The following is a 13,668-nucleotide window of genomic DNA, read 5'->3' on the forward strand; positions in this document are numbered from 1 at the left end:
TACCATTTATATGTGACTAAAACATAGTTATTTTTACTAAAACTTACTTACCTGTAGATTTCCGCTTGGGTTTTCTTATTGAAAATGCTATATCATTTTATCATTAGACTTTTCTACTTTAAATTAGTCGTTGTTAAGCTATTAACTATTGTCGTTATAAAACTCTCAATCGATAAAAATGTGCTCGAGCATTGCAATTAACGAAAATTGACGCAATCGTTAGTTAACGATACGAAAACTGTCGAAAAGTAATTTGTTAGCCGCACTACAGCGCGAGAAAGAGAATGTGTCACGCCTCTACGCTGGCGCGTAACACATGCGTATTTCCTCTACAGCAGAGTCAATCTCATTATTTGAAAATTTTGTACCTTGTACAACCGGAGGGCTGCCGGAGCTGGAGACGCTCTCTGACAGCAAAAACATGTTATTTGAAGCCCGTAGTCGTGTAGAAAATATTTAGAACACGACGGACAAACTGTTGTGATTTTAAAATTCCCTGGAAGCTATATAACGGACGATTTAAATCAATACATTTTTATTTTGTTTTTAATCCGTTATGATTAAAATATCAAGGCTGTATGTATATATGTGTATATTAGTCATTTGTAATGTTTTGCAAATACAAATAATGTTTTGTTATAGCAGGAATAACAGTAGCTTTTCTTGTATGTAGTTTAATACATCATACCAGTATTTCAGATGAACTTCATAATTGAATAGCTATTGAATTCATGTGCAGTTAATTTGTTTTTACAACTTATTGTATGAATGAAGTACGGATTGTTAAACATTTTTTTAAATATTTCTATTCAGTAGCAGTTTTACAGGTAAGTCATGAAACAAAATTAGGGAAGCTGGGTTAAAAAATTATATATTAAAAATTTTTGTTGAGCATTTAAAATAAATAAAATTAAATAAAAATATAATAAATTTGAATAAAATAAGGTGTAATAAAAAAGTAAATAAATAAATAAATTAGAACAAATAATAGATTAGATTAAATAATAAAAAGTAAAAAATTAGTTTATTGAAAATAATTTCAAATATAATATAAAATAATTAACAAAATAGGACATAGTTATTTGTGCAAAGTAAATTCAAACCATAAAAGAAATTTACTCAATGGCACAAACGAGTTGGAAAAACAAAATTCTTATATTCTTCTTTGCCTACCCAAAAATTATTGTTTTCTAATATTATCTGCTTATATATAATATTATATGTATACATATAGCTTTTACGAAAATCTGAAAGCTATTTAATCGCTATCATAATCATTTTTGTTTCCAACGGTAAGAGGACGTCGTGATTCATCCTCTGAGCCATAAACTACCTCCTCGTCAGAATCGTTAATCATCGAAAATGCTGGATTATCTTTGGTAACAGAGATTTCTGAAAAAGTAATTATTTTTGTTAACTCCCTTTACAGTAAATCATAGTATGAGTCATGCTGCGACTATATGGCACACTTTCATAATCACCTTGCGAAAAGCGTCCATTTGGCGAATAAACATACGCCATGGTATACAGATAGAAGTTTAAAAGACCATAGAAACACATAAACTGCGCCGAGCTTTGATAGGTGGTATTAAGTGTGGCCACAAAATTATCCTCCAATATACCGAAGCCAAAGCGGCACGTTGTGACAATTATCGAAATCGAAATGACGAAAAGCATTAACAGCGTTAAGAATTTCAGACGCATATCTGGTAGAAGAAACAAAGTTAAATTTAAAGTTAGCAACCATTGAAACTTTTTAATATAAAATAAAATAAGTGATTCTCTAAATTAATTGTAATTACAATATTATTCTTTTAAAGTCAACCATACCAAAGTAAGGCATCGATCTAAGCTCAGTGTAGGCGCGTAAAACTAATAAGGCCAGGTACAGTATATACATACAGCCAGCAATGTAGAAGAACAGCTTGAAGCCCTAAAATTAAGGAACAAATAATTTCAAATATATTTATAAATCAAATATGCATTCACACACATTATAATTTCGAGTGTCCACAAAGTGACTGTAGGTGGGATCGCGTAGTTCGTTGCATTTCTCCCAAGTGGCCAATACAATGGCACACAACCATATAGGTAGTATAACGATGACCTTTGGCAGGTAGAACCTTATGAAACGCCTTTCGTTTTGACGTAAGCCATGGTATATACAAAGCCAGAACATCAGCAACGAGCAGAGGAATGTGGCCTGCAGCACGGCATCCAACATGCCAGGGAGCCAAGAGTTCATCAGGAAAATCAATGGAAAGAAAGGGTCTGCAACGAGGAAGAGTTTTATCCAGTTTAAATATTTATATACATTTTATTTAATCGTGAGACTTACTATCATATAATAGGAGCAGTGGCAGCAATATTGACATCCATTTCTGTTCGATGGACCAATCGTAGATGGGATATTTACGTAATGTGTGCGCATACCAGCACTGTTGATGTTAAAAACAAGCATTCAATATGCATACGAGTATATAGTAAGAAAAAGTTTTAACTTTTTAACTTACAATTACAATGAATGTGAAGAGAAGAAATATGAAGCGGAACCATATTTCAATTTGTGTGAATTCGGGACTATATGTTTTGAACTGTGAAATTAGTTAGAAAATATAGATTAGAAATAATTAATACAAAAAATTATTAATTACTTGTTGATATAGGATAAAATATATTGTAATAAAATTTAGTTTTCGTATTTTAAATAAATAATAGTAACAATTTAATTTGTTATTTTATTGTTAAACCGGCATTGAGCTCACCAAATAAAAATACGAAAACTAAATGTCTGGAGGCCATTAAAGCAGTTTAAACAATAAGATTAAAACGATTAGGTATAGAAAACTAACTGTTTCGATGGGTTCGGACCATATATGCCCGACTGTGTAGTAACCCGCTACTTTGTCTAAAGCACTATTTCGTTAATATCAGGCAGATTCCACGCGGCTGCTAGAACTCATATACGCGTTCCCACGACAATCGGGACTACGTTTGCCGGTTCCAGGGGTTGATGTACTTATTTGAGAATCTTGTGATTAAGCACAAATAAAGGCTACACACATAGGTGGTTGTTAGGCGATATTCGGGGGAGTGCTTTGGCAGTTTGCAACTTAGCTACACATATTACTCCCGGCGATTAAGTTGGCGCTGCGTAGTTAAAACCCAAATTATTCTTTTTGTTGTAACAGCCTAAACATTCCCCATTAATGTTTGTGGAATGCTACTGAAGTGACAGTTCTTGACCGGATATAAACTCGGGTCCTTCCGGTAGAGTAGAACCAACTGTCGTGGGAATGCGTGATAGTTTGGGTCGCTTTAGAAAAGATGTTCACTTTCAAAATTACCTTTTCAACAACCACATAGGCAACTTGAGCATTCACTTGATCCCTTCAAAAACTTACGTAAAAGGTTATACTCCTTATATTGTACTTCAGATGGAATGTCTCCAGCCCATAGAAGCGTACAGTGATGATGTAATGCGCATATTCTATAAATCCCAAGTGCAGAATAGTAAACTCCTCACAATCGTTCCGAATGCAGGACAAGTGACGCGTACGATTGCGAACCGAATCTGCGCGCAGAATGCTCAGAGGCTTGTGCTGCTCTGTTATGCCATCTATACCGATGTTCACTTGAAAACTCTTATCATATTTTTCATCTAAAAATAAAATTTAATTGTACGGAAAATCATTAAGTAGCATCATCTTACTATATCGCATATCAACTCACCATCATTGTTGTCTGTCACTAATTTGGCAATTAGCCACAGTTGCTGCGAGTATGTGGTCATCAGTGGTGATTTCATTGCAAATGGTCCTGTGGCCAGCACTGTTTTACTATTAGCCAACGATGTATTTGCAAGTATACTTTTGGCTGTGATTGCCGATGTGCTGGTGATGGGCGGTCCGGTGAGACCAATTACAATTGCCAAACCGAAACATATGAGAAATCCCAAAAAGACCATGACAAATTCGCGCTTCTGCATCGAATAGAGGCGCATATGTACAGAACGCTCGCACCGGTCATGATGGTAGGCCGGCGCAATGTATCTATTGAACTCACTGAACAGATCGCTAAATTGTGAGAGGGAATTCTTGAGACGTAAAAGTAAACCACCGGATGGCAGGTGGTATGAATAACCCAGACCGGAGGTGTCTGTGGGCGGTTTGGACATTGTAGCAGCGTTTACAGACAAACGATGGTGCTGTTTGGGATAGCAAGATCTATCTAGAGCGGTAGCGATAGTAATGTAAGATTTTGGTGTTGGTGCGTGTGATGGTCTATGGAGGGCGATGATTGAGTGGTTGAGTTGTTATTTGTGCTGTCGGCAGTTATGGTTTGAATGAACGTGACTGCTTTGACTTTTTTTGGGAGGAGGTGGTGTTGAGTGCACTTAAATACTATTACTTAATTCACATTGAGGGAAGTGGAGGGAATGAGATGATTTGGTAAAGGGAATTTTAAGCAAATTTCAAAAGGGTCAATTGAATTTTAATGCTTCGAAAACTGCTTTATTAACGAGCTTTTATGATTAACACGGTGTTTACTTCATTTCCACTTTCTCATCAAAACTGTTTTTGAACTGGCCGTGAACTCCAAATCTGATATTGGACAGTTACATTTTCCAATTCAATATTTTAACGGTCCACAGAAAGAAATTTATATACAAAGTAGCCAAAATATGTTTTTGTGTCACTTCCGTTTGGCAATGATTATTTTGAAATGTATTTTTAACAAATTTCTATAAATTTCGAGGTACAATCTTCGCGACGGTTAAAATCGATTATTTTCACTTTGTAGATATTACACATATGGTGCACCAGTTTTGCATTTGGTATAGCGATAGGGGTGTTAGTTATTGTTTGGCTGCATAAAAGAACACACAATATTTGACAGTTGTTGCGGCCGCAGTGCGCAGGCCCCGCTGTTATCAGTCATTTTGCAACGAATCATGGCTTTGCCGCAATATTTAGCGATTGTTTGTAAACAAATGCAGAAATACATAAATAAACAAACGGGTTAGTGAGTTCAGTAAGACGGCTAAACGCATTGAGTTTATTTATTGAGTGAAAGCTCGACAGAATTGAAATTCAATCGGAAGTGAATTACAGTACTTGCCCGTGAGGGATATATTTATAATAATATTTCTAGAATTGAGCAATACTTCGTAAGAGCCCGAAAGTGAAATAAGAGAACAACTAGTATGGGCACCATGCAGTACTGAGAAGGCGCAGAGATAGAGATCTAGAACAGAAGAAATTGAAGAAACTACGTACTCAATAATATTTTCAATTAAGATATCAAAAGAAGAACTAATTTTCATTTCTGGGCCTACTGTTAGATGAATTAGACGATGACAATCGGTGGCTACACCGCCCTGGAAGGACCTAGTGTACTGCTACAACAACAACAGAACCTTCATTATCATATCACATGTATACATATCTACACTTCTAAATAAAAGTAAATAAACCAACTGAGTGATGATATAATTCAAATTAAATATGTAAGTAAATAAAGTGGCAGTAAAGTAAAAATAACTTAGGAACTCGGCCATTTAACATCCTTACGCGATTGCATAAGCGGTTGCTGGTTTCGGAGCATCTTTGCCTCGGCTTACTTATCGCAAACTATGTAATTATAAGCCAATATTTTGGTTTTAACATAGTGCTGAACGTTTCAATTCTATGCTATGATCTAAATTGCATATAAATTTAATAATCGTTGCATTTAATTTATAAAATTCTATTTTTATTACTATTATACAAATCTTTTACAATATTATTTAATATGGTGTACTTAACATTTTCTGTTAGGTGGTCTTCTTATTGACATTTACGTGCTCCCCACTTAATCCCAGTACTTGATGAGGCCATCCCAGCCGGCTGTTACCACTTTGCTCGCTTCGTGTGGATGCCACATTGTGCTAATGCAGACACCCTCGTGTGCCTGCCATTTTTTGTACATTTTCGTTGTTTTCCAGTCCCATATATAACATTTGCCATCTCCATCACCGCTAACTAAATAACTCATATCTGGTGAAAAGTCTAACTGACAAGCATAACCAGAAACCATATGTCCACTAAATGTTTTCTTACGATTCATTTTGAAACGATTCAATGCAGAGAATATCACAATTTTATTATCTAGTGATTGGCATGCCAACCATTTGCTATTTGGAGCAAGCGTTACAGCTGGCATGGAATGCATTGTAGGATCGGCTATGTATTTCATATCGACGGGAATGTCCCATTCCCAAATACGCATCGATTTGTCATCGGAGGTGGTAACGAAACGTCGATTCTCATCAACGAATGTGATTGTGTTGACAGCGCCCAAATGACGATCATATTCTTGCACAATGTCGCCACTGCGTGTGTCCCACTGTAAGTAAGTAATAAATAAAATTAAATATTTTTTCGTTTTTTAAAAATACTTACACAAATAATTTTCTTGTCAGAGGTGCCTGCTACGAATAGGTGTTGCTTGTTATTGTCCGGATGAAATTTGACGCAGAAGGGCATTTTTCGCGCTGTAAAGCGTGATATAACTTCGCCAGTTTCCGCATCCCACATTTTTATATAACGATCATAGGAAGCGGAGAGGAATTTGGTGCCTTTGTTATTCCATGCAATATCTTTTATAGCTTGCCTGTGACCAGAGAAAGTGCGCACACAGCGTCGTTCGCCAAACACCTCCCACAATTTTACGCGACAATCCATGGAACCGGACAGCAACAAATGCGCTGTTTGAGGAAACCAACGTATAGATGAAATACCTTTGGTGTGTCCCGTCCAAGTGTGTATGTGCGCTTTCGGCAAGAAGCATTTATTGGGAGCAGACGTTGAACGTAAATTTATACCCAAATCGTGTGGCGCATGCAAATACGAACGCCCTTGGTAATCGTAAGCGTCTTTGACTATAAGCAAGTAAAGAATTTATAAATACATATATGTTAACTCGCAAAATAGAGTGCGTATTTTAAACTTACTATGTAGCACTGACTTTTCTTCCAACGGTTTGTCTTCTACAATACGATTGCGCCTGTGTCTTTTCGCTAAAATCTCCTCCAATTCTGCCTTCTCCTGCTCGTTCGGACGCGCTACCGATTGTTCATCTTTGTACTTACCCCATGGTCCGACAAAACCTTCGATATCTTCTGGGTTGTCGTTTTTATCTTGTTTACGTTTCTTTTTCGGCTTTGGTGACTCAAATACGGTTTTACCCTCGTCATTGTAGGCAGATTGTAAATCACCTACAAATGATTTCCCATCTGCAGCTTCGTCGACTGTAGGATCCAACGCATAACCGTAAGTGTGAAATGTGCGTCGCTGGTTCTCAAATTCAAAGGCATTAATATGTGCTTTTTCCACATATCCAGAAAGGGTGTTTCGAGGAGCACGCATTTGTTCTGTCAAATTTGGGTTTTCTGGACCTTGGATAGGTGCGTACAATTCTTCAAATTTTGGATTATACATCACTTCTTTCACAGTGGGATCGATGGTACGCGAAACTGCAGTAGCACCCATTGGTACAACGTGAGGTGCTGCGCAAATTGCCAAAGACTTGGCGAGCGACAGTGCGGGATTGACTGGCTTGAGATGCGACATGGAATTTGTATTATCACATGCTTCCTCGGATTTATTGGTGCCTTCTTCTGCTTCTGTATCACTTTCTGATGAAGAGCCATAGTTCTTTATGCCCAACATTTTATTAAATTTTAGAAATATTACTTCTCTATTAAAAAGTTCGCCAAAAGCAAAAACGTATAAACACAAATGCCAGATGTTTTTACTGGATTGACATTTATGTGTGAATGCAAATGTCAGTTGGAAAGCACGGTTGCTAAGTGCAGGGTGTCATAAGAAATTTTTATTGCCGTGGATTTTTATTTATGGTCCAATTAGTCACAAGCATAAAATGTCTTTTTAAGCACAATATCAAATTTGTCCGTGGCATGAATTTTGAACTCTAAACAACAAGAAAGGGAAAGGTAAACAGAGTTTGACATTGTTAGTGGTATGTATATTGTTATTATTCAAATCTCTAAACAACAGGAAAGGAAAAAGAAAACAAAGTTTGACAGTTTAGAGAACGTATAAAATTATTTTTTTATTATTAATTATCCACTCCACACTTTACTCCACTTCTTGCTAAAGTGCCTTGATTCTTTTTACTTTAATAATTTTATTTAACATATTTTTCATAACTGTGACCTACGCGTGAAATAAGCGAGCAGAATTCCGCTGCCGAGTCCCCGGTGACGTGGAAGCCGAAGTTACTCGCTCACTTTCATTTTTCACCTTAGCTGAAGGTCAAGCCAATTAATACACCATCCTTGAGTGACGTAACAACCGAAGTTATAGGGCTGTCACAATGGGTGCTTTGCGTCTGTTGCGGCAGCGCTTTTGACTGACGTGACATGTAAAACGTACCATAGTACCCCAATGAACATATAGAAGTTCTTGTCGTGAAAGCAAATACTAAATATTTCCTTGTTGGTTGTGAATTTTTTTATAAAAGTAATGCTTATAGGAAAATATTTATAAATTGGATTAATTATTTCTTCAAATAAATTCTCCTACCTAGTTCCGCTTTTCTTCTCAAGTGTTTCTGTTAGTGCTTCGTTGTTTCCATTTTTAATTGGAGATTTCCATGTTCCAAAATTTTTTTTTCACCATATTTTTTTTGCTCAGGTTTTCACTTTCATAAAATGTTAATAATTTTGCTGCACCTATAACAGATTTATTACGAGTTTTTCTGTTTTTGAAAATTATATTTAAATGGCAAGTGGGTGATTTTTCCTATTTTAAAAATCAACTTACCTGAAAAAAAAAAATAAAATGTGCACCAAGTTTCACTGAAAAATAATAAATTCTGCTCGAACTGTCGTATGCATGCACAGATAGACATGGCTAAATCGACTCCTCCCTTCGAACCCTTCATTCCCATGGCACCCGGTTCTACGTTACCGGAATGACTCGGGGTTTTCCAGGCCAAGGGCTGACGCCCCTGTAAACTAGCCCTGTCTAGTGCCCCACACATTCTAAGCACTTTGGAATGAACGGACTTGTTCGAGGCACGCAATAAAAGCGGCAGTATTGCAGCATGATAGAAAAAGTTTGTTTTAATAACGGTCGGACTTCGACAGGCAATGACAAACCTCCGAGTGTATTTCTGCCTTAAAAAAACGCATCATTAAAAACCATCTGCCGTTCGGAGTCGGATTAAAACTGTAGGTCGCTCCACTGGGGACCACAAATATGAGGGGGAGATCAGCCCAACCATTAAATAAAGAGTATAAGAGCCAATTATATGTAAAATTATATTGCAGCCTTTATAAACGTTTGCAACTGTTCTGCAAATGCTAAGCTAACACTTTTCTGTTGTTCGGCGCCTATTTTGCATAGACATGTACGTAAAGGTGAATATGCAGATAAAAATAATAAGAGTTTTCTATAAACATTTTTCTCAATAAAGGTTTTTGTTTCCTTGTTCATTCCTCTTGGGAGCATAGGGCCTCGACAAGACTCATGCTGAAAACAGTGAACGACGTAAACGCAGTCCCTTTTCGGCTGTTACGATCAAACTAATGAGAACCCCATGTAAATGAAAAATTCCTTCCTTCCGTATCGTAGATTTTATTTCACGATATTTGAAAAATCCCTTAGAACCCTGTCAGCTGAGTGCTCTCTCACCACACAGTGGTGCCATGCACTACATTTCGAAATCATTTACAAAATAAACTTAGACAAATTTTAATTTTTATTAAAATAACTTAAAAACACTGTTGAATAATGTTAATTATAGATAAATGAACTATTTGCATTTGTTGGTTTTTGGCTTTGGTTTATTAAACAATGAAAAATTGTAATTGATAACGCGGATGTTTGAAAAAGTGTGTAAGCAAAAATATCAATGGCAACATTGTGTAGATACAACCAAACACATACACACACAAACCGATGTATTGTGTAAATATGTAATTAATAGAACGCAGTTGTTCTCACGGGATGAGTTTTTGTGCACGGTAAGGGACTGCGGTAAGGGATTCCGTGCGGTGTTCACTGTTTTCAGCATAATACTCGTAGAACGCAGTTGTTCTCACGGGATGAGTTTTTGTGCTCGTTAGGGGCTGTGGTAAGGGACTGCGTACGTCGTTCACTGTTTTCAGCATCAGTCTTGCGTTGGTTTCGTTAATCTAGAGTGTGTTCGAGCCGCTAAATAATTACTGCAATATTGCAACCCTGTTACTTTACTGATGCCCTGTAGCTGATACTCAGCTGATACTGTGCAGCAATTTTGCAATGTTTATTTTTCGTTGACTTGTTGCTTAAAAAAAATGGAAATTTTAACTTAGTTGATAGCAGATGAGATGATGGAAAGCAGTCGTGATAATTTTTTAATAAACATGGGGGAAAAAAAGGAGGAGAAGGCATATGATAAAAGGCTTATTGTTTAACCATTGTTCCAAACAAAGAAAAGTGAGGAAATTGAAATACTTTTTGAAACTAAACTAAAAGTTACGTGAGGCTCTAAGCCTTTTCTAGTGCACAGCTGACATCAAGTATTCGTTGAAGCAATCGTTGTACATCACCTTGTGGAAACTTGGCAACAGTAGGAAAATCTCCGACCGCTTTAATGTTGGAAAAGGAACAGCACATAAACTATTTTTCAATATGCTGCCTCAAAACTGAAATTTCTTCGCCGAGCATTATTCAACAGCAGAACTTAATGGAAAGTTTTCAAACAATTAGAACGAACTGTTTTATATTCGTTATTGGATGCATGGACGGGATTCACTTTCAGATTAACACACCAAAGAATGACGCTATAAGCTATTACGACCGTAAGGGAAATTATTCAATAATCATGCAGGTTGGTGGCATATTCCATGGATGTCAGAAATGCATATGTATACACTAATACAAATTTTTCTCTATTGAGATATTTTAGGCTATTTGCGATAGTAAGCTTCGTTTCTTAGACGTATTTATCGGGTTTCCTGGAAGCTGCCACGACGCTAACTCATTGGAGCAATAGTCCAATTTACAAAGGCATTACAACTGGTCAGGTTGAAATTGCAAGTGGAGCTATCAGCTAAAATCCGCTTATCCACTGTCGAAATATTGAGTGGTACCATATAGAGATAACGGACATCTCACTACTGCTGACAAAAAGTTTAATTATCACTTTAGCTCTACCTGAGTTTTAATAGAGCAAGCATTTGGCATTTTAAGGCAAAAATTCAAAATACCTAATCATATTGATATATTATCTCTAAAACAGTTTCGAAGATATTGGAACGACACGAAATTCTAATGGCGATTGCGAGAATAATCCTGAAGCGGAAATTACAGACAATATCAATGACACCAATAAAGGAATTTCTAGACGAAATGAGTTGAAAATGTTGTTTAATTCATAACAATTCATTTAAAACGCTTTATTTTACGTAAATAAAATACTTAATACTAAAACAAAAAAAAATTACTTCATTCAAAAAATAAGTATTCAATACTAATAAGTCTTTGAAAATTACTCAGATCAGTTTTTTTGAATGGTAATATCAGCCTCTTTTTTCAAAAACTCCAGTAACTCGGTTCCTGGTATTTTACGTTGTTTATTACGAACATTTACATCCTTCTCTCTATAATTATATAGAGACTGTGATCAGTTTCCCCATCAGAATCAATGTCGGATTGATGATTGTTGCCTGGACATTCATGAACTTCTCCATTATCTTGTATAATTTCGTTGCAAGGAATATCCGGGGAACTCTACAGATTTTGAGATGGAGGAGAAATGGAATGTATACTGCTATAAACTTCGTCGAATTCATTAAACAATTTCCAATTTGTGGCATCTCGTCCTGTACACTTGTTTCTCTTTTTAATTCTTTTGTAGGTTGCGACCACATTTAAAAATGTCTTCTGTAATTGATCTCTTGTAGGGCTGAGATCTAGAGCATCAGTTTTCATTTTATCCAGAACTTTGCCCAAAAGAACAGATTTCCTTTTCCTCCCACTTACAAACTCATCTTCCATATCCAATCGACACCTGACCAACAACTTGGTTTCAGTAAAGCTTAGCTTTATGCTAAAAAGAAATAATAAACAATATTAGACATACAAATAACATTTTTTGCAAAATTAACTTACTTTTCCTCCTCCATCTCAATTGCGCAGTGAAAATTTTTATGTTGCGTATGATTTGCTAGTGATGAGCAACAGATTGTCAACATTTTGTTCAACGAACGCGTGACGTTGCCAGTGTTGCCGAATTTGTTCTGTAGAACGTGAAGCTCTGTCATAAAAAGCAACACTACCGCAATTTTCACAGCTCGTACACACCCCTATTTGGATTTCTGACAGGGTAGTTGACAGTTCTATATGGTGGAAATGCGCACCTGTCGTTGCACAACGCCTTCTTACTGCTTGGAGCGCCATCTGAGTTTCACATTTTTTTGGCAAAGGGATCGCACAGATGGTTGAGGACTTCGCTAAATTTCGTGTGTCTGCACTATTACCGCTATCGTCCGCTTCCTCTTGCTGGCGCCACTGATGCAATGTGTAACTATGTGTTTTTCTTTGTTTTTTGCTTGTTTTAGCAGCCACAATACAAGTAATGCGCTATTGTGTGAGAGTAAGGATGGAAAGGATACGTTTTTTAGGGTTGAGGAATGATTTTTTGTTTTTTTTTAGAAACAGGGGAAGTAGGGGACTCGAACCCACAACCTCTGGGATGGCAGGCTAGTGCACTTACGCTAGACTATTATAATGCGCAACATACCATTTCAGAGTGAGCAGTGCGTTCAAAAATGCAAATATGGCAGTACGGCAATTGCAACGCGTTCTTAAACGTCATTTTTGTATCAAAAGTCGTGCATTATTTGCAGCAAAAATTTTCACACTGCCAATAAATACGCTAGTACAATGTCTGATGAAAAGTGGGTATTTAATTATTTGTTTTAGCTTTTAATACAAAAATTGATGAAAAATACGATATTTAAACTTTATTTTATTATATATTACTTTTCTTGGTTTTAGTGATTACTTTAGTACATCGGAGATAAAATTACTGCTCAGAGTCCGACTGAGCATGGAGAACGAGTTCACGTCGGGAAGGAGGAAAAAGAGCGTGCTCTGGGCTAAGGTCGTAGATGAAGTACTGATGCAACTGGATATCAAAAACTTACCTCAAAAGTGGACCAATTCATTCGAAAGTGAGAATAAAATGTACACCCCTATTATGGTATCCGCCGGATGGTTGCGGAGGGAGTTATACTCGATCCGACAGTATTCGGTATCATAATAAACGTCGGATAAAGCAGTATGCGGATCGATAATGTGGTTTACGGATCGATTAAAAAAAATGGCATTACCAACAACGCATTCAATACGCGTTTCAAACAAATTTACTCGTTTCTCATCCGCAGGTCATTGTGTTGCGGATATTATTATAATTAAGATGGAGAGCAATAAAATGTAAGGAAAAACATTTTTATTTGTTTTTTTTTCGGATTATATATATTGGCAAAATTTATACAAATGGCAAAATTTATATTTTTTAGGAAACGCACAACCACCAGAGAGCTTTCCAGCTTGGATGAATAGATAAACAGTTGGGTCTGTAATAACTGATAAAATGACTGAATACTAGCTT

At 36.5% G+C, this 13,668-nt stretch overlaps 3 protein-coding genes across 5 annotated transcripts; all 3 read right to left on the reverse strand.

Moving 5' to 3' along the window:
• Window positions 1-115: 115 nt before the first annotated feature.
• Window positions 116-5,169, reverse strand: LOC128871982 (transmembrane protein 181). 3 transcript variants are annotated; one of them, XM_054114213.1, is made up of 9 exons: window positions 4,551-5,169; window positions 3,733-4,076; window positions 3,405-3,661; window positions 2,514-2,594; window positions 2,339-2,438; window positions 1,994-2,271; window positions 1,831-1,933; window positions 1,482-1,706; window positions 116-1,392 (listed from the first exon to the last, which is right to left on the reverse strand). In XM_054114213.1, the coding sequence occupies exons 1-9, from the start codon at window positions 4,553-4,555 to the stop codon at window positions 1,259-1,261; spliced, it is 1,527 nt and encodes a 508-aa protein (XP_053970188.1). In that variant the 5' UTR covers window positions 4,556-5,169; the 3' UTR covers window positions 116-1,258. The 3 variants fall into 3 exon arrangements, with proteins under 3 accessions (XP_053970188.1, XP_053970187.1, XP_053970186.1); XM_054114212.1 differs by having other exon boundaries at window positions 3,733-4,207; XM_054114211.1 differs by having other exon boundaries at window positions 3,733-4,230.
• A 563-nt stretch (window positions 5,170-5,732) lies between these two features.
• Window positions 5,733-7,804, reverse strand: LOC128871981 (pre-mRNA-processing factor 17). Its single transcript, XM_054114210.1, has 3 exons — window positions 6,995-7,804; window positions 6,444-6,922; window positions 5,733-6,387 (listed from the first exon to the last, which is right to left on the reverse strand). Exons 1-3 carry the CDS (start codon window positions 7,710-7,712, stop codon window positions 5,854-5,856), a joined length of 1,731 nt encoding a protein of 576 aa, XP_053970185.1. The 5' UTR covers window positions 7,713-7,804; the 3' UTR covers window positions 5,733-5,853.
• Window positions 7,805-11,453: 3,649 nt separating this feature from the next.
• On the reverse strand, window positions 11,454-12,282 carry LOC128858331 (uncharacterized). Its single transcript, XM_054094511.1, has 2 exons — window positions 12,165-12,282; window positions 11,454-12,102 (listed from the first exon to the last, which is right to left on the reverse strand). Exons 1-2 carry the CDS (start codon window positions 12,245-12,247, stop codon window positions 11,784-11,786), a joined length of 402 nt encoding a protein of 133 aa, XP_053950486.1. The 5' UTR covers window positions 12,248-12,282; the 3' UTR covers window positions 11,454-11,783.
• Window positions 12,283-13,668: the final 1,386 nt, after the last annotated feature.

The sequence above is a fragment of the Anastrepha ludens genome, chromosome 2, assembly GCF_028408465.1.
Source record: "Anastrepha ludens isolate Willacy chromosome 2, idAnaLude1.1, whole genome shotgun sequence".
NCBI lineage: Eukaryota > Metazoa > Arthropoda > Insecta > Diptera > Tephritidae > Anastrepha > Anastrepha ludens.